Genomic DNA, 20,566 nt, shown 5'->3' with positions numbered 1-20,566 from the left:
TATTTACTGGTGAGGGAGGCTTTTTTCCAGCATGCGTACAGATTATACATTCTCCGGTTTTCCAAGAACTTCCAAATGTTGCAGTTATAAGTTTCAGAGGGTTAAGCATGGTTATGTGGTGCTTCCTGATAAGAGAATGCTACTGCTTCCTGATAAGAGATTCCGTAGACAGAAAAATCCTTGTGATGGAAATCACTGCCTGGCAGTGCTGACACATGGAAGCCGCTGTTCCAGCCCCAAGCTAGCACCTCATATCAACAGGCACAAGAGGGGCACGGGCGGCAGCCGTGAGAAACGGGACGAAGCAGACCGAGACAGGAGGCCAGGGCAAGGCCAGAAGCTGTAGGAGAAAAAAAATCAACACAACACATGGGCAAAAAAAGGTAAAACCAGATCTTTATTTACAACAGCTAAAGCAAACTGAGATGGCCACCCTCATGAAGACCAGGCTGTTCCAGTGGCCTTTCATCAGAAGTCATCCGCTTCTGAAATCAAAGCAGTCTGTCAATTCACCCATCGTCCTTCCACACAGAGAAATTGCGGGGAGCCGCCACATTGAACAGAGAAGCAGCTTAAGAACCAAAGTCCTTGATGCCTCCATTCCTACTCTTCTTCCCTGCACATTCTTCCTCAAACTTGGAAAATAACCACCTAAACTAGTCCCAGTAGTACTTGGTTGGCATTTTGGCACAGCTGAACAAAGGACACCACCATCCATTTCCAGATCTGCACCCGGATGAGCCAAGGGCATGGAAATGTCTAAGTGATTCCAGGACAAGGCCAGAGGAAATATCTCGCCAATACAGGCTTGTTGGGGAGGAGGAGGACTGTGAAACCAGAGGGGGAACGCTTTAGTCCTGCAGAGGTCACAGGAGGACAAGAAAACCAAATAAGCAAAGGCTTTGAGCGGTGAAAACCAGAACGCCCGGGCACTGGGGACAGAGCGAGACAAGATGGAGGACGCAGCCGGGCAGCCTGGTGCTGGTTGCAGCCGGTTCCAGCCGGCTTCCCAACGGTCCCAGGCGGTGCTGCTGCCATGGCGGCTGTTAACGGCCAGGCCAGAGCAGGGCGCGGGCTGAGGCGAGCTGAGGGAAGGTGGCGGGCTCCCGGCGCCCTGTGGAGGAACCCGCGCCAAGGCTCGGGTCCATGGCTCCTGGAGGGCCCAGGCCGGAGCTGGGACAGTGCAAGGAGGAGCCGAGTGGTGGAAAAGGGCTGAGAGGGGCAGGGGGCAGCCCTCCACCCCCGGAGTCCAATGGAATTTTCCGGAATTGTCAGTACTCTGCAGCCTTGGCGGTGGCATTTAGGCACAGCCCATGACAGGAGATGATGCAGAGCAGCAGCGGCCCTGTTTCTGGCCTCAGCCTGGGGAGACGCCAACCCTGTGCCCTCCAGTTGAGGCTGTGGAGCTGGGCTCTGTCCTTGGGTGATACCGTCAAAGTCTGTCAAAGAAACCCTCTAAGACTCAATTTGGAGTTTTAGAAAGCAGGCATTATTTAACTGTGGCACTGGGTGCACAGGGGATTGCTCCACCTAGTGTGCCTGCCAAATTGTTCATGCTATGGGGGTTATATACAATTAAAAGCATTCATTAGATTTCCAATTAATAACATATTCATACTATTTTCCATAACTCGATAAAATCTTTAAACTTCTTTGATGCATCTGCATTTGTTTCCACTTGTGGTCTCTCTGGGGGGCTCTGGTGGTTGTCGGTAGACTTCCTCACTGTGTTCCTTGGTTGAACCCAGTCCTTGCGCATGCTCAGGCCATCTCCTTCTTTCTAGTCTTAATCTCTCAACTTAGGCCTGCACACTGAGCGTAGTCGGTTACACATCCAAGCACATGTGCATAGCATGATTTCCTCACCTAATCTTCTGACATACCCTCCAGGCCTGGCTCATCTTGCCCTCACTTTGAGATACAAGTCTCTATTTTCGTACAGATGAAGCTGGCTAAGTAATACAAAGTTTCTAAACTCCCTGCTATCCAACCAAACATAGTAAGGTTTCACCTATCTGCTAATGAAGGACTTCAAATCTGATCCTATGGTTCTATCAATGAAGAGACCATTTGTCCTTTCAACTCGGTATCACGGGGACAGGTGAGAGAGGATTGTGGCTTCCATCCAGCTTGCTGGGAGAAAGAATCACATTTCGGATAAAATGCTAAAGTGTGGCAGATGAAGGGGCCTGTATTTACCTGCAAGGTCTGATCCTTTATATATGTTTTTTTTCATTTTTTCTGGGTAAGGCTGTGCAGTAGAGAGGATGGGAAGAAAAAACTATGGAAGTTGGCATTCAGTCTAGTCTTAGGTAAACAGCTCTGCTACATCTCTTTAATTATAGCATAAAAACTTTCTGCCAGTAAAGCATGTTCCTGTGGCTCCAGCTGAAATCTGGACCGCCTGCAGTACAGGATACTCCCCTGTAATAGGTACTTGAAGCACAGAGGTCAAATTTAAAGACTGAATCTTTAGAAAAGAAACTTTAGAATTCCTTAGAAAGAATCTTTAGCAACATAGAAAATGCTTCCTATCTACAAGGACTCTCTCCTTTCTAGAGCTACCACTGCACAAGGAATGGGGTTCACCGTGACTACAGGAATTCGTCTCCTTTACGAAGCTCTTTACTCTGTGGATCATATGTAACCTACTCTGAGCTGAATGCTAGAAACCACTGCCAGGTTTGCAGTCCTGTCCTGATTACAGGCCACTTCTCTCTTGAACTACACTTCGACAAGGGGAAAAGGAGACCATGAACAACTACTTGGCAGCAGCCTCAGGAAACACTTTTCACGATCTGCCATCTCTGCAGCAGCTCCCTCTGCATGGTCAGCAGATGAGTGTCTGTGCATCATGGGGGAGCTGGGTCTTCTGCTCCACGCCCAGCCTTCCCACCACCATGAGTCCAAGGACTTGAGAGAAAAGCACACAAAGCAGGTTGACCCTGAAGAGAAATGCAATTCTTAATTGTGCTTGATGTGGCACCTTCTGGAGGCCCAAATCCCCCTGCCACAGTAAGGGTGAGTGGTAACATTTACAATCACTGAAAGGAGGAAAATTCTTCACGAGGAGCAGCTGCTCTAACTGGCCTTGGTGAGAATCCCAGGCTGACTGTATGAGGGCTAGAGGCACCACACAGTATCCTGGCTTCTCAGAATTAAAATGCATCACTTCCATTAGAGTAGGTCAGTCCTCTCTCTGGGTTTAGAAAAAGTCCAAAAATCACAGTCCAGCTTCATTCTGGGAAGCAATGGCCAAAGCAGAAGAATGCTCAGTTACTGAAGGTGCCCAATCGTCCTTAGGGGCAACGCTGCTCCCCCCTACTGCCTGGGAAGCAGTTGAAGCAACTGTCAGGCCTGCTCTTCTCCCTCATTGGAAACATGCCGGTAGCCAGGGGGCTGCGACTGTATGCGAAAGAGTACAGTCAAGAGGAGGATTATAAGGAGAAGGAGAACGGATCCACACACAGCCAGACCTACAAACAGTCCTGCAAGGGAGAAAATAAGTGGTCAGAGTAATTCCAGGCTTTCCCCTTCTGCCATGTTCTGGTCCAGCCTGGGCTCACCTGTGTCTTGCATGCTGCTTGCTACCTGACATTCTTGCTCCCAGTTCTGAGGCACAACGGGATCTGTGAGTTCCAAGAATTTATGCAGGGGACATTTCTGCTGACAGCCAGGGATTGTCAGTGGGAAAGGTTCCTTTCCGCTCTCATTCCGGAAAAACATCTCCACAGAGAAGTCACTGAAAACAAAACACAGCTAGATTTTTTTTTTCCTCCAGCTCAAGTCACCCCTTCCCAAAAAAAATCTTAGTGTGCACACCATTTCCTTTAGTCTGGTCACAGTTTTCCTCCTAAGAGTCTGCCACTAGGAGCAAGCTTGCATCCCCCTAGATTGCACCTAGCCTAGGTATCTAACCCTTGAGGTGAAATCACAGCAGACATCTTTACTGCAGCCCTCACCCATCATCCTCTTGGTACAGCTCAAATAAATGACATGAGGCGTATGGTGCTTGAATCTTGTTGTAGACATCTAGAGCCATCTGCAGTGCCACAAGTGTGGTGTCATGCTGAGAAAGAGGGAAAAAAACCAAATCAGTCACCCTCATGAATGTGGCAGGGCAGCTCAGACCATACCAGTAATGGGCAAGGCAGTGCAGAAGGGAAGCCACCTTTGTAACTTCTGGATGAAAGAAGGGAAAGGAGCAGTAGTTGGAAAGGTGATCTGTGATGGCGCCAGAGAAGGAGAGGAAGTGAAACACAGCCGTATCTATCCTGCATTGTTCTTTTAAGAATTAATCTCTAGGGAGCAATCTGGGAGATGCTTGACTTTCCAGCCAGCAGGCTGCTGGAAAGGGGGGTGACTCTCTTTAGCTGTACTGCTGAAACTTCACATTGGAGTAGCATCAACCCATCCACCAAATAAATATAGCAGTGGCTCCCCAAAGACTGCCAGTCTTATCCATGAGCCTAAGCTATAACAGGAACTAAGTGCAGCTTGGGAATTTTCCTCGGGGGCCCCAGACGAACGGTGCCAAGTATTGCATATCCCACCCAGCCAGAGGCAAAGATGCATCTCCTGCTCACTGCACAGACTGTAGAGAAGCCAGAAAGGGTAAAAACCATTAGCAAGACCCAACCCCAAATGTGAGGAGGAGGAGATGGAGCAAAGTTCATACCCAACCTCTGACTTACCGCTGAATAGGCGAGAAGTTTCAGGTGCTGGTGGGCAGAGGCATTTGCTGCTTTGGTTAGGTTTTTCCTAATGTGATCCAGAAGGACCCCTGGGGAAAGGGAACAGCTAGTAAGATTCAAAATCTAGGCAGAACAGCACAAAGCTCCTTCCCTACTGCACTCACCGCCTTGCAAACGAGCTTTTTCTACTCGATGGTGGATTCCAAACAGAAATTCAAAACCAAAGTCTTTCAGTTGCTTCAATTGAGACATGACATCTGGCGTCACCCATGACGGCAAATCCATTTTGTGTACTTGCTAGGAAGAGAAAGAGAGTACTCATCTGGAGGTAGGACGGACCACAGACTAATCAGAGAATGGGGGTCAGGGTGTCTGGAGTTCTGCCCATACTGCTGCCGATTTTTTGTATTGTTTAAGTAGGACCCTTGTCTAGTTATGATTCTGTCCTCACCCTGTCATGCTGCATGCAGAGAACACACGTAGTTCATGTCATTCCTTTCAAATGTTGTTTCAGAAACTAATTGTGAGAAGCATCAAGACTAGAATCTAGGAGCTACTTTTCTGTGAAAGTACACCTGGAGCGCAGGGTTAGAGCGTTATGACAGTACAGTAATCTCGGGGCATTTGCTCTACACTACATGTGGCTGACTGTGCCCTGCAGATGGTATGCAGCCATAAATAAGAAGCTAAGTGAGAGAGCCCAAGGACTCAAGGTTTCTGGTTTACCTGCAGCACAATTCCCGAGGAGGCTCTGTGGGCCACTGAAAGATGTTGGAAAAAGTTAGCAAGCACTTAGTGTTAGCAGACATAGTAGTGGGATGCACTACTGACAGAGCCCAGTAACCAAACCTAGAATACACAGAACTGGGAACCAAGAAAGGAATTTGCTTTGCAGCCAACCCTTTACAAGAAAGGATTAGTTATACTGGCAGACAAACAAGAGTTGTGGTTCCCTGGCATTACTCGGATGGAGCAATTTTCTATGCCACATCCTATTAAACTGCCAGGAGATGAGTTTGAGTATCTTTAAGGGCCCATTCTGTCTCAGCAGTTTCACAGAAATTCCCATCAGCAACTTAGGTATTTAGTTAGTTTTTCATTAATTTATAAAGAGAGTAGCTGGTAAGTTCAGGTATTTCTTGGACCTTTTTTCTTTTTTTTTTTTCCATCCAGATGGTAGAGTGAATCTACTGGCTCAGGTGAGAAAAGCATTCCTCTTCAGGGCACTGTTTGTAAAAGTGAGAAAAAAGGAGGAAGCCCAAAGTGGCCACAGACATTAATCAGGATGAGGGTATAGTTTTGACAGTAAATCTCTACTTCCTTCCTATGTTCTAGTTTCATTTTGGGACAGTGAGCTGTTATCCACGTTCTCAGGGATACAACGGTTGTCAGCTGGGCTTCTGGGCCCAATCTGCAAGCTCTTTAAGTGAGTCTTGAAAGTGCAGTTTTGAAATTCTTGATCTCTCTGACCAGGAGTTTTTGGTACTGGCAGAACTTGCTTCACTGTCACTGTTACAAGATAGGAGATTGGCTTTGTGATACAAAGGGCAAATTTACACAGTGCAATGCAGCTCTGGACTGGAATATTCTCAGGTTGCAGCAACTCAAGCAGCTACTTTATGCAGCAAAGTGCAACGCCATTCAGGTTTATGCTTTGCATCCCAAATGTAGCATATACTGCATTACTGTACCATTGCCAGCAATCTCGCTACCCTTGCACCTCCATAGAACCAACACAGACAGTGTCAGAAGTAGCATGTCAGTGTCAGGGTTTACAGCTTCTTCTATTGCTAACTAGTTTGATATTAAAGAGCTCTTTAATTTGCTTCATTGTGCTATATGGTTGTACACAAACCTGTGCAACAACTGTAAGTCTCCTGGATACACGACCTTTACTTTGGCATTAGCACAGCTAAATTGATTTTTATTTTTAAGCTTTCAGGAGATGTGCTTTCAAGAAAATTCCGTATGAGTTTTGTGCTTCGCCCCAGATAGTAAAACAGTAATGTCTGTCTCTAGTCTAGTCTTTGTCACAGGACCTCATAATAGGTCAAAAAACAGATGTTGGCGAACCCCACTTAACCCAGTGGAGCACTTCTTTAGAGAGGGCATTAACAGAAACAAAGAAGTGACCGATCCAAACTAACAGAAGCAGAATCAGGAACAGTCCAAATGTAAAACCTCCAATTTAAATCATAAAGTTAGCACTCCTTCAGCTTCCAGAGATCTCATTTCTACCTTACTTAATTCAGAATTGTCCACGGACATCTGAAGATTTCAGATTGTGGTCATTTTCTAGTGTCTTTCAAATGAGATAGTTATTGTGCTGGTGGCCTTTTTTTTCTGGCTTTGGCATGATATTTAAGCTACAAAGTGGGAGGCTTACATACCAAAGTGCAAATCCACGCACATTTATGCAGAAACTTACTTCGCAGAACAGTGTGTCATACACACTCCAGACAGTCTCGAGAGAGACATCCCGAATCCCAGTCTCATTTGCCACCATCTGCAGGAATTGCTGTAGGTATGTATGAACAGAGAGAGAGAGGCCTTCAATTTTCCTGTTTCGTCCTGTGTGATATGCACTACATTATATTGTCAGAGCTCTGATTATGTAGAAGCGCTATTTTAACTACAGGACCACTTTACCTCACGCAATCACTTACCAAATTCTCTCTGGTCTTATTTATGTATTCTGGTGAGTGCCGTGTTTCGTTCTGTAGTTGTTCATACCGTGGGCAGGGGTTCAATGGAAACTTCAGTAGCTGGACAGAGATGAGAGCAGCTAAGTCACTGAGAATGCCTACGTACAGGACTTTAAACATACAGAATTGCAACGAAACCCCGACCATCTACAGCTTCAAGTACTGCCCTCTAATGTGCTCCAGCTTGTGTGTGGCCTGGTGCAGCTAATATATTGAGTGAACAAACACAGCCCCTCAGTTCTCATCTCGTTCAGAAGAACGAAAGAATCTTTGCAAGACAGGTCCCAGGAGAAGCTCAAAACAATCTGAATTGAGACTGAAGTAAAGACTTCTGGAGAAGTCAGCATAACATGCCACTTGTGTAGTCAGGACATATCCTCGGGACTGACTTACCCTTTCCCCGGACTCAGGCACTGTGTGTACAGGGATAGGCTGCCAGGAAATGTTAGGGTTGAACATCTGTTGTCTCTCTGGGGGATACAGGCCTGCCAGATTGGCCTCTGCACTCATCAACGTCCGATCGTAATCTGTGCTGCGGATGAAGATCTGCCAGGACAGGGACAGTGCACCGTTAGTAATGCTACTGTAAGCGGTGACGCTCGGACGCAGGACAACGCACGTGCTGAGGAACATTGCCACGTGCCCTGCCACTGCTTGCGGACAACAGGATAACAGGAACTGAAGTGACTGAGCCTGCTGGTTGTCAACCTGGATGAAACTTTAAGGATGGATGTGAAAGATGATTTGTTGTGTAACGCTACAGCAGTCTGTTCTGGGTAAGTGAAATAGTGAGAAGCACTGTGTGGAGATTACAGATAGAAAGAAGGGAGTCTGAAAATAAACAAGAGTCAGAGAAGAGCAACATAATGCAGATAATGATGGGCACAGATAGGAAATGCACTATATTTACAGAGCAGGACTAGGGCAAACTGCTGCGTTCAGTTCTCCATTCCAGGAACAAGCTGCCGCTCCTGCAGAAACCTGGCTTCTCCAAGCCTCAGCTTTACCATCTGAGAAATAATTAATAATCTGCAGTCTAAGAAAGAGAACGGGGGAGCTGAGATGTCATTTGATCATTGTGGGCTCTTGGGATTAATGGGCAAAGACTTACCATTCCAGAGCTCAGAGAGAGAGATCTGAGCCAGAAAGGAAAGAAAAGGGAAAATATTAAAGAGTCCAGAAGGTCAAAATGGCAAAACTTTGCTATTCTGGTATCTGTGTGCTAAAAACACTGGGAGGAGATTAGAAGAAAACTAGTGCAAAACAACAGGAACACATGTGAAAGAATGCCCTTAACCCCAGCATACTGGATCTGAAACAAGAACTGAAAACCAGAAGAATCAAATAGAATGTCAAGATTGGGATTTTAAATGCTAAAAAACCACCACATATGCTCACCCTGTATAGCATCCCCCATACACAGTGTATCTCAAAACTTAACAGTCATGACAAAAAAGTCTGACAATTCCTACCCACTCTTACCTCCTAACTGTGGCCTGAAAACAACTGATCCTGTACATGTTAGACAGGATTGCCTTCATCCTAGGCAAGCTCTGAAAAAAGGAACTATTTTAAGAGATAAGGATCTAATTTTACAAGTGTCGTAAAAAAAAACAATTAAGCCCTGAGCATATTTGCTTTCTTCAGCACCTTTTGCCAAGGCTCCAGCTTGTCGCTGAGTCAGGTGACAGACGGTCACACGGTGTCATCCAGAGGCAACACTTCTCATAAGAAAGAGCTTGCTCAATTCAGGCAGAGATACAGGCTTTGTTAGCAAAACAGTCTTTGTTTGCATATGCCATGGTTTGTTTTTCCTTCTCAGGCAAGGGAAGAGAAACAGCTTCAGCTGGCAAAAGCTTTATAAGAGTGAAGTATGTTTGGAAAGGAACTACTGAGGAAGGCTAAAGGATCCACGTTTGAGCTGACACTGGAAGTTTTGTTAAAGAAGCAAATGACAAAGGGGGTGTAATACGAATCATGTGAAGCTTTATACATCCTGGGGAGTCCAAAAAGGGGGGCGAAACAGGACAGAAAATCTTACAGGGACTCTCAGTTTGCCTCGTTTGGTCAATCACCCAAAGTAGACTCAGATAAAACAAGCGATATGCGGCCAGCAGTGGGACAAGCAGGTCTTGACCGCCAGCTTTCCATCCCAAGCATGTGACAGTGTGCCTCTCATCGTGGCACTTGCTCATGTTCCAATTGACTCACACCCCTCTGGTCAACCAGTATGGCTATTTGGGGGGCATTGTGCATTTTCCTCTGTGCACAGCACATGGGCACCGTAATTTTTATAACACAAACCTACTTGTGATTATCAGATTCTTTAGAACTAGAATAAAACAGGGCAACATCACAGAGAAAGAGAGGGAAATTAATAGGTTTGGGGGGAATGAAGCTTTTACAGGTGGAAACAAGCGAGGTCACTTTTGGCTAGGGGTTGCTGTTTGGCCGTGCAGACTCCTGTAGGACAGCGCCACACCGCAGAAGGCGAGGCAAACGCAGGCCGCGTTCTTGCTTTGAGCCAGGATCCGCTGTTGCGACAGAACGACCTGGAGCGGGAAACAAGCCCCAGATACCGCCCAGCACACCCGTTTCGCTTCACGGGGCTGGCTTTGCACCTCTTGGCGTTAACGCTCCCCAGCGGCGTGCTGCTGCCGCTCAGCCCGGCAGCCCCGCGCCGCCCCCCCCGGCCCGGCACTCACCTCCTGCCGCCGGTACGCGGCGCCCAGGAAGCCGCGGTAGCGCCGCCGCAGGGCCTGGCCCAGCTCCCACTGCTGCCGCATCCCCACCTGCAACGGGATCGGCGCCGCCCGCCGTTAACGAGGCCCCGGCGCCCCCCGGTTCCCCCCCTCCCCGGTGCCCGGTGCCCGCACGCACCTGCGTGAGCTGCCCGAAGCCCTGTGGCCAGGCGGCCTCCTGGAAGGGGTCCCGCGGGTAGGCCTTGATGGGCGAGCGGTCCCCGTGCCGGTACACCTGCGGGCGGCACCCGGTCAGCGCGGCCCCGAGCCGCCCGCGCCCCCCGCTCCCCCCAACCCGCCCGCCCGCCCCTCACCAGCGTCACGAAGCGGAGGCTGCGGGGCCGGGCCGGCTGCAGGCACAGCGCCAGCAGGAGCAGCGCGGCGCCGCCCCGCCGCCACCACCGCCACCGCCGCGCCTCGGCCGCCATCGCGCTTCCCCCTCCGGGCCGAGCCGCGGAACCCAGGCGCCGCCGCCCCGCGGGCCCGCCCGGCCGCACTTGGGCGGCGCACCCCGGCGGGGCTGGGCCGGGCCGGGCCGGGCTGGGCGGCGAGGCGGCGGCGGCGGCGCCTCCCCCGAGCACTGCGCGCGCGCGGCCTGCCCGGGGCCCGGCTGAGGCGGTGCCCGGCCGGGCCGGTGGCGGCCCCGAGGCGGCGGGCAGCGGGCGGCGGGCGGCCCCCCGGCGCCGGGGGGGGGGGGTCGGCGCCCCTCAGAGCGGCCGGATTAGGTAAGGGGGGGACCCGCGGAGCCCGGCTGGGACCCAGGGTGCCGGGTGGCTGCGGGCGGCCCTCACGCAGCCGGCCTGGTGTTCGCCGGCTGCTCCCTAACGCGGTCCTTCCGCGCGGAGCCCGGCGGAGGCGCGGGGAAGCCTGGCCTGTAGTGCTGGGTTGGTGGCCGAGGGTCTGCCTCTCGGGTTCGCAGGGAAATCCTGGGAGCACGAAGCCTGGCAGCTCGGAAACCTGAGCAAATCCCGGGAGCACGCAGCCCAGCAGCTCGGGAATCAGCCCCCTCGTTTGTCCCTGTGGGTGTCTGCTCGCTTGAAACCTCAGGCGGCTAGCAGCCTTACGAAGCTGCGTGTGCAGTCTTTTACGGAGCGCTGAATTATTTATGGAATAGAGGGGTTGTGTCAATGCCGGCTGTGTGCAACGTCCAAGGTTCAGCTGGGTGGAATAATTTGTTTAATTTGCTTGTGCTTGAATATTTAATGAATTGAAGGATATTTCATATTTCTTGGAAAGCATCACGTTATTGTATTTTTCTAGTATTCCTACTGCTGCTGCTGCCCCACTGGGGCGCTCAGGGCGTGTGGTAAGAAGTTATTCACAGATGAGGAGCGGGTGTTGTTCACAGCAGGCACCCACCTACTTTGTTGTTTTATTTTTTATTGGTTTTGGTTCTCTTTTCTGATTTGAGAAAGCTGACAGGAAATTGGTGATGAAGCAAAGCTCCAAGCGCCGCTGGGGCTGGAGCAGGCGTCAGGCAGAAGTTTAGGTCAGAGCTGCGTTCGCTGGCTGTAGCGAGCTGTGATTTAAAGGCAGTCCTGGGCGAGCTTGCTTTGACTTCAGCCTCTAACTGGTAATTTTCACGTCGGGCCAGCTCTCCGAGCTCCAACTGATGCGTAAAGAAAAGGATTGGGCACGGCCTCAATTACGAGTCACCTCACGCTGCTCTGTACTGCGCCGGGGAGCGATCCGGCCCCACTTGCGGAAGGCCAGCGGCGCACCCGCGGGGCTCCTCGTCCTTGAGCGAGGTCTCCGAGGTCTCGCCCGCCCCGAGCCGTTGGCCACGCGAGCGCGTGGCGGGGCTCCAAGCCACCGCGTTGCCTTCAGCTCCGAGCCACGCGTGTGCGAGCGCGCTGGAACCGACTTCGGTTCAGCTGTTTGCTGGCACGAACCCCAGCTTTCGTTTCGCTCCCGGCCTCCCGCAGCACTCGGGGTGGATTTTGTGCCGGGGGCTTGCTCTGGTGGGCACCGAGGCCCCGCTTCCCAGCGTGGGTGGCCGCTGGGCGGAGTGGGGCGAGGCGGGGCGAGACACGCGTGGCGTGGGCGGCCGGGTCGGAGCGGTGGGCCAGCAGCACCGGTAACTTTCCTCCCGGGGCTGGGGAGGCGCTGGAAGGTGCTGGAAGGAAACGGGGCCTCGGCAGCGCAGGAAGGAGCCGCTCACCCGCTTGGATCACGGAGCAGAGAGGGCTCTGCTGCTCTGGGACAGCGCTGGAAAGGTTTCCCCCCTCCGAGAGGCAGCAGGTGGATGGGGCAGGCGGTGGGAAGGGGTCGGTTGATTGTGGCTGTCGCTGTGTGCCTGGAGAACCCTGAGCTCTGCCAGAGGTGCTGCCGGGTGCAGGATGGGGAGGTGTTTGCTTGTTTTGTGGCTGCTCGTCGCCTGTCCTTGTCTGCGCTGCTCAGCTCTGTGTTTTGCTGTCCCCTTCACCTGTCGCATCCTGTCAGCGTACATCGCGAGCTTTCCGGGGCGCAGGCTTGTCTGCACGGCTGTCGGTTTACACGGCACCATAAGAGGGTAACTTTGCTTCTGGTGGTGGTGATTTCTCAGTGTGCCATTTCGTTGCCACACGTTGTGCTAAGGTCCGGAGATCTGCAACAACAGGTATTACAGCACAACAAACCTCTGATGGCTGCTGAGATACCTTCTGCCACAGATTTCCCACCCCCCCTGCCTTTTTTATTTTTTTTCCCCTAAAGGCACCATTGGGCTCTTCACTGCAAGGCTTCTTCTGCGGGAGTCTCCAACCCTGACTCACATTCGTGACTAACCATTTGGATCACCGTGTGTCAGCCAGTTCCTGGCTATGACTGCAGGTTATGTTTGCAGGGAAGACAATCCTCTGAGCTCTGCTGCTTGTTCTGAGGAACGTGGAGCATCTGCTGCTCCCCGGGTGTCCAGGAGAAGGCCGTACTTGAGGGCAGGCAGAAAAAGGAAAAGCTGTTTGCTCCTTCCCTTAGCGAGTAGTGGTCTTCCCTTCTAATTAAGGGAGCAAATTCGGCTTGAGAATTCCAGCAGTGTGTTGCTGAGCTCCGCCTTCCCTCCTTTGGGCTGTGGAAAGAGGGCATTGGACACGGTCCGTGTTGTGCCAGGACAAGACGGAGTTTGGCCTTGCCACACTTCTCTGCTACCACGCCTGTAACGCGCTCACCAGAAGGTTCCTACTGCTGCAAGGCCTGAGAACAGGCTGCCCGGTTTCCCGGCCTAATCCCTTGTCGAAATCTGGCATTGAGCTTAGCATTTCTTTCTCATGTGTTTACACGTGTGTTCTTCTTTGCAGAAGGAGGCCAACAAAATAGCTGGGAGAATAAACCCGAGGCAGAGTATGGAGACTGTGGAGCTGCTCAGGAGCTCTGTGGCTCCTCAAGGAACCCTGCAGCTACTTGTGTAGTGAAGAACACCACGAGAAGTACTGTAGCAGGGCCTATATATATATAAATTGCCTAATCCAAAAAAAAAAAAAAAAGGAAAAACTAACAAACAGGAAACTTTATCACTGACTTGTTGTGTCCTGGCTGCGTGCCTTGGGTTACCCTTGTCGCTTGTTAGCAGTTACTGCCGCCGCAGCTCTCTGCGCCTCGTCAGCACATTTCCTTCAGCAGCCAGGAGGCGGGCGGCGTGCCGCTGCGCAAGTGCAGCGCGTGAGCTTGCTGCCTCATCCCCATCTCACACCTGTAGGAAGAGTGGTGTTTCCAGCGCTGTTATCTCTGTTCAGATAAGTTTTTCAGGAAGGGTGCTTTCTCTAGCAATAGCCATTACGGCTCTCGGAGCGCTCATTCTTCGGTAGACAGAAGGATGAATGTTCTGCTGTCTTTAAATGTGCGATCCGGTCTTTAGAAGTGGAGATGGTCTCAGACCACAAAAGTTACATCTTTTGTAATTAGATCTGGTATGTGAACATATGGCTATCGAGAAGGCCTTTTTTCAAAATTCCAAGCTTTGAATTTAAGGACTTTAGCTGTTGCTGTTTTTCAGAAGTCATCTTCCCAGGGAAGAATGTAGAATATAAGGTGCCTTGTCTTGAACCTGTTGAAGGATGATCCTGCTATCTACTCTGGAAGCAGCTGCTGTGAAAGTCTCGTTGCCACAGCTCTGTGGGTCTTTGCATGTCGAATAGGAAAACTTGTCAGATTTTATGTAACCTCCCAGCAATAAGATCTGCAGATCTGACAGTCTTGGAGGAAAGTAACTGTTTCAGAATTGAGGTGAAACTTAACATACCAGGATGTTTTGTTTCATTGGGGAAAACTGTTCTGCTGCTGTGCAGGAGAGTATTACTGTGTGTTCCTCACCGCATAATAATTCAGGAAGGCAGAATCACATCCTCTTTGCTGTGGAAACCGTCTCCGTGGGAAGGAGCCTCATCTTAGGAGGGAATTCAGGGGAGTGCTTCCTGCAGTCAGGCACAGTTCTGCATCTAGGCCACAAACAGGTTCAACTTGGTCGTGCTTCTGCTCATATGTGAGTACAGCATTTGACCTAGCGTTTCCATTGCGGTTACGGCAGCTGGCAAGCTGTATTGTAACAAGCTTTGGTTTGACTGATGCGTATGATATTTTTAAATTAGATGAGGCTTTACGTGTTCTGGCATTCATTTCTCTGTTTAAAGTTCTAGCCCCCCCTGAGTGGTGGTGGTCTGTGACTTTCTGCTTAAGACAAAATACCTTTTTTTTTTCCCCATTTTTGGAGCACGGACGGACTCCTTGCTTGTGTCCTCGCTAACGAGGAGACATCCTGGGAGCCAGCGTAGCTTGCAGTTTTAGACCTGGAGATCTCAAAACCAGATTTCCTGTAAGGTAAAATTACTTGCTTTATTGAGTGTCCAAAAGAAAATGTTAAGGTGATAGCAGTCTCATTTCGTAATGTGAGTTGAAATATACGCTGCCAAGCTTTTAAGTGTCTTATCTGGGGAGGGCAAAGGCTAATTCAGGTAGTGCACATAGGAGGGCAGAGCAAAAACCTGTCCTTTGTGTTTAAGGGAAGGGGGGGGAAATACATGTTTATTAGTGCGAAGTTGATGGTGAAATGGAGAGAACGATGGTAGGGAATTAGAAATCTAATTCGTGTTTTGATCAGACCAAAGCCATTGTCTGTAGGATTAAGCGGGAGAACTGGGATGGGAGGATTGAAGGGCTTTCAAAGCCGTGCTGCAGAGCCAAGCTGAATTATACCTCTCTGGGATGTAAATAAAAGATGTTAGGTGAGTATTGCACTGGTTGCTAAAGCAGATGACTGACGAGAGAGTAGGTGTTCCCTGGCATATTAGGTTCTATAGTTTATTTAAAGGTTTAGTAATATATATAGGTAAATATACTTGTAAAATTTCTTGAAATGATCGGGGCATAGGAGTTGCATCCTCTGCCTCTCTGGGGAGAGGGGCACTCTTGGCCCTCTGATCCCAGCGCAGCTGTGAAACAAACAAGGCTGAGTGGTTTAAAGCCAGGCTTCCAACTTGCTGATTTTAAGTCTTGGTTGGTGGTTTAAGTAATTCACGTAAGCCTGGTTTTGCATTTGGTGTTTTCCTAAGAGGAAGGTATGTTCTACTTGGTGAAGCTAATTTATTAATATTTCTTGCTAAGCAGGATGATGGTGTATACATACATCTGCGTTACGCTATTATATCACAGTAAATGTTTACGTTAGAAAATAGTCATTTGGATTTACTAGATGAGTAATTCCTTTCCTTATGACTTGTGCAAAACTGCATTTGAATAAAAAGGTCAAATTAAAAACATGCAAAACTAAATATTTTATAATCAGACTATAATCAAGGACTGGATACTGAAGAGAAAATATGCTTGCTGGAGTGTGTTGTTGTTCAAACTGTTTTACTGTAACAAGGCAGTGTTATCTGTACTCAGCAAAACGAACTGGTTGTTTTTGGTCATTGTGTCCTTCCAGATCTTAGAGCGAGCATAACTCATCCTCCCTTGTGTTGTTTTTATTCAGAGATTGGGAGAGAAAACATCTCCCCCGTTTTATGCTTCCCTCCCCCAGCATTCAGTGAACTGAACTAATTTAATAATCAAATTGATGAAACTAATCTTTCTGTCCTTTTTCGATTGGTACTTCAGTGGATTCTGGTTCCGTGGCCTTAAGAACTTCCTCAAGCTTAGGAATTGTGTTCTTTAAGCATTCCACTGCAACCGTGTGCTGTTTCTGCTTGGAGAGCATTTCTGGTTTTGTTTAAATGATTGTTTTAGGCTTTATCATAATTTGTCATTGTCTTAGAAAATAAATTCACCGAGTGTAAGCTTGGACAAATGTGTGTAAATTCCTACTTACATAGAAATGTTTGGAATTTAAGCAGTCTATTTAGGGCCCTTATGAAACGAGGGCAAAGAGGTAGGCTTCTGAAACAACTCTGTAGTGTCTCGGTTGCCAGGGACATACATGCAGAAATGTGCCAGTCCCTAAAGGACTCCATATGCTACGGCAGTGACTTTTCCTGGACGTTTTTCCATTGTCACGCTGTCAGATATGCACATGTAGTGGCTTCTTGAGCACCCACGTGGAATGTTTGCGGGCACTTGATGCTGCGCTGCAAGAGCCTTTGAGACTTGCCCTGGTGGCACTTGCCTTGACTTGCATCCACACACAGAGTCCTTGCCAGCGTGCTGCAGCTTGCACGAGTGCTGCCACCAAGGCAGGGCAGCTCACCCAGCTGCATGCTCGGAAAGTTGAACAAGAATTTGTCGTCCTGCCTTCCAGTACCGACTTGGTGATTCTGGTCTTCTGCTCATCGACTGCTTCCTCCCTTGGCCTTCTTCCGTGGGAGAGGAACAATTTTCTGGTCTCGGTGGAAGGGCCAGGAGGAAATGTGACAGATGGCTTCTGTGTTTGCAGTTGGTGAGGGACACGTTCCTGGGCATCAGCAGGTGTGGGCAGGAAGCCCTAGGGCTGCGATTCAAGGTCTGTGTAGCGCACGGGCAGGCAAAATTGTGCTGGTGGAAGGTGTCAGATTCCTTTAGCGAGGGAAGAGGGAACTTGAGTTGTGAGGAGTCTTTTGAAATATAAAATACAGATGAGCTTAGGTCATGCGGTGTAGCTCCTGTTATCTAAGCATGTCTGAGAAGAAGGGGATTAACTTGCTGGGTTATATGGGACTGAAGAAAAATTTTCCCTTGGTCTCCAGAAAGCTGCCAAGTTGCTATTTGTTTTTGTTCAAGTAGAACAGGTGTGGTGAATGCAGAAACCTTTTCCTGAAGAAAACATGATTTTTCTCTCTATTACCAGCAATATTTTCCTATCATGCTTCTTCTAGCAGTGGTTTGGGCATGAAGAGTGAAAACAAGGAGAGCCTGGAGACTTTGTCCTGCCTCATTTCAGTATCAACTCCAACTGGTACTGCCTGATACTTGCTCTGGGTGGTGCCTTCTGTCGTGTCCCAGAATCAGCGGCCATCCCCACCCTTCTCCCTTGGTGCAAGGAGCAGAAGAAGAAATCCAGCCACCTGCTGGCTCAGCCCCATTGCCTGCTCGTACACGTGCTCACGTTTTCCAGAACTGAACTTGGGTCTGCAGCTATTTCTGACGGGCTGGGTGGTAGGAGCTCGCTGACCTGCGTAATGTTTGCTTGCTTGCTTCATACAGCCCCTGCCAGAGCATTAAGCTGGGCAGAACCGCTGGCTTGTTTTTTTTCTGTGGGTTGCTTGTGGATTCTGCCATTGGCCGCCGCCTCCTCCTCCTCCTCCTCCTCCTCCTCCTCCTCCTCCTCGTGGCAAGATTGCGCAGGAGCTGGGAATGGAGTGGGCTCCATGCAGTATGTTCCTTATGACAAACCCTGACAATCTCACAGTTATGTTCTGCTTTTTTCTGTTAGAGCTTTTGTGCGGGCTTTCAATCTGTTTTGGGCTGTATGAATTCAGGCTGTAAAAAAGCATCGGGCTGTTAGCACCTCAGTCCTTTTTGTGCTTTGTTAGGGCTCTTTCTGGATGGAGATCACCTGTAGGACCAGGGGCTGCTGTCCCGGCCGGTGGGTGTGCCGCCGGCGTGGCCATTTCACTGGCTGCTGTTTGAGAGCCGCGGACTCTGTCCGGCTCTGGACTGTTTTCCAGCTGAGCATTTGTGGTGATGTCAGGCCGTGTGAGAAGGGAACATGACTTGGCAGGACAAAGTCTGCAGAAAGTTCAGCTCCACATTTGGCCAAGAGCCTCCGAGGGAATGAGATCCACACACACACATTCTGCTGCTCAGGCTGTCACACGCCCTCTCACATGCTCCCTTCCTGTCACACGGATCCTCTTTCTCTCATTTTCAGGCCTTTAACCCTTCCCTTGTAGCTTTCACTCTCTGGGTTTATTTAAAAAGGAAAATAATTCCCTCCCTTATCCTGCCGATATTGTACCTTGGAAGTGTTCGGCCGAAATGACCCCCAAAGCAAAAATAGACAGCTCGCGCAGACCAGGGTCCGGAATAGTAAAGTCAAAAGCAGGGCAAGTTTGCCTTGCACAGAGCTCATAATGGTCTTTTCTCCTGACCTGCACCCCTGCTGCGATGCCGGTCTTTACTGTGTTTCTTGGCACTACTTCTCATCTCTCTTCTCGCTCGACTGCAGTCTTCTTGCTGATGTAGGTTTGGGCACACAGATCTGCTGTAGGGTGGGAAGCCCTGCCTCGCTTCTCTCCTTCTTTCAAAAGCAGTGGTAGCAAAACCTGCCAAAACACATCCCAGGTAATGGATGAGTGGGGAATAGGCCAACGCATGGAACGGTCGAGCTTTCTTTTGAGGCAATTTAGACCCAGTTCCAGTATCTGTTTTATAGGGGTATTTCTGTAGCGTTGTCATTTCTTCCTGCCCTCTGCGCTACATCTAGGGATGATATTTCTATGAATGGGAAACGCCACTTTTCCCCTACTGCCCTTAAGGGAATCTTAATGGTTTTCCTGCCTGTTTTGCAATCCAGTACTGTATTTCTGTTTTGCCTGTGAGTGGTAGTATTTGTTTTGATAGATGCTTTTAGGTGGGATGGTGCTTGGATACTAAGTGCTGTACAGATACTCCATAAAAAGGCTGTTTCCCAGAAACACTCCTGTTTCAGTTACGGTGATGTGCAGCATGCTGATGAAAATACTCTTGGGGTGGGAGGAAAGAGGAAATCAGAAAAATGAACAAACAACTGTACCATTAACAGCCCTCTCCTTTATTCTCTTCTTCCCTCTCTTGCCTCATGTTCTTTTATTTCGTATCTGCTAGAGGATGGAGAGCAGTGGCAAAGAGAGTGTGGGCTGGGTAAGAGCCTACTAGCTGAGTGCTTTTAAGTTTTCTTTCAGGCTTTGCTGTGATTCATTTTACAGCTTTGGGAACTTGTCCTTTGTCATCTTGTCTTGCTGGTAAAATGTTGCTGCTGTTTCTTACTGCTGTTACCTGTTTTAGCAGCAGTTCAGTGCTGACAGTGGATTGGGCCGTGTTCCAGCTCAGAGCACTTTGGGATGCTGATGTTGAAGAGATGGGCTGAGACAAGCTGGCGAGCTGAGCAGATTTCCCTTTAACGCTGCTAGCTGCTAAAGACATCTGGTTAGAATAGGCATGGGCAGTGAGATGTTATTCCCTGACCTCATAGAGTTTTGTGGAGATTAAATTATCTTTAAGGAAACAATCAGGTAAGCAGTACGTTCTGTTATTATTTATCATTATCGCTTTCTACATGCAGCAAAAAGGCCAACTTTTCTATGCATAATTTCTTTGACTCTCTTACTGGCCAGGGACTGGGTTTAGTCCTTTTCCCTGACATCCTCTATCAGGTTGTTACTTTAGGTAGTCATCCTTGTTTGTTTGTTTTTGTGTTGTTTTCTTTTCTTTCTTAATTCTGATCTCTCTCCAGTATGGAGACAGCATTGGGATGACATCTCAAATCCCTCAGGCTTGTGTTCCCCGTAGCAGAGATCTAACCTCTGTGGGGCTGGGGGCCATAAAGGAGGAACATAGACTCCAAGGTAGAGTTTTGTTCTGCTCTCTGTAATATGGTGCCAATGTAGTGCTCCACAGTGGCTGGAGAGAGAGGTTTCTTTCACTCTTATTTTTTCACTTCCGTGCAAGCCCCGTTTTAAAAATACAGTCAGGCTTTTTGAACCTAGCCAGTTGTTGCCATTACCTCTGATCTAGATGACGCTGGGTATTTCCTGTGTTTTTGAGCCATGTTCTCTGACAAGGCTGAGGAAACTGCATCTTGAAGCTGTTACTTTAAAACTTTAAAGAGTGGCTGGCTGTTACGTTTTGGGTAGCAATGTATACCTGTGTAGAACAAGGTACTGGCGGCTGTATAAAGCTAGAGAGAGAATCCAGAGACAACAGACGCTCTGGTTGTGTTTTCTGTGCTGCCATGCAGTGGCATTTAGAAGGAAACTAAGGTGAGATCTGTTCTCATTTCCAGCCTTCAGTAGGATGTGATGAACTGTCGCTGCACGTAGGATGCGTGAGACCTGGTCAGCAG

The 20,566-nt window shown here is 49.2% G+C and overlaps 2 protein-coding genes across 7 annotated transcripts in view; one reads left to right on the top strand and one right to left on the bottom strand.

Moving 5' to 3' along the window:
* Positions 1–1,936: 1,936 nt before the first annotated feature.
* Positions 1,937–10,609, bottom strand: ACP2 (acid phosphatase 2, lysosomal). 2 transcript variants are annotated; one of them, XM_040559986.1, is made up of 11 exons: positions 10,455–10,609; positions 10,280–10,375; positions 10,105–10,191; positions 7,793–7,945; positions 7,361–7,459; positions 7,123–7,212; positions 4,859–4,991; positions 4,695–4,783; positions 3,963–4,069; positions 3,567–3,742; positions 1,937–3,488 (listed from the first exon to the last, which is right to left on the bottom strand). In XM_040559986.1, exons 1-11 carry the CDS (start codon positions 10,566–10,568, stop codon positions 3,352–3,354), a joined length of 1,281 nt encoding a protein of 426 aa, XP_040415920.1. In that variant the 5' UTR covers positions 10,569–10,609; the 3' UTR covers positions 1,937–3,351. The 2 variants fall into 2 exon arrangements, with proteins under 2 accessions (XP_040415920.1, XP_040415921.1); XM_040559987.1 differs by lacking the exon at positions 10,105–10,191 and having other exon boundaries at positions 10,455–10,607.
* Positions 10,610–10,730: 121 nt separating this feature from the next.
* The window catches only part of NR1H3 (nuclear receptor subfamily 1 group H member 3), a 30,261-nt gene continuing 20,425 nt past the window's right edge, over positions 10,731–20,566 (top strand). The window contains exons 1-2 of one of the 5 annotated variants that reach the window (XM_040559979.1): positions 11,892–12,381; positions 13,416–14,931. The gene's annotated coding sequence lies outside the window, so the exon portion shown is untranslated. Of the gene's footprint in view, positions 10,866–11,594; positions 11,714–11,891; positions 12,382–13,415; positions 14,932–16,780; positions 17,048–20,566 lie in introns of those variants that run through there. The other 4 variants (XM_040559977.1, XM_040559978.1, XM_040559981.1 and 1 more) reach the window with 4 other exon arrangements.

The sequence above is a fragment of the Cygnus olor genome, chromosome 5 (genome assembly GCF_009769625.2).
Source record: "Cygnus olor isolate bCygOlo1 chromosome 5, bCygOlo1.pri.v2, whole genome shotgun sequence".
Classification (NCBI taxonomy): domain Eukaryota; kingdom Metazoa; phylum Chordata; class Aves; order Anseriformes; family Anatidae; genus Cygnus; species Cygnus olor.
This window is presented reverse-complemented; position numbering and strand designations above follow the sequence as displayed.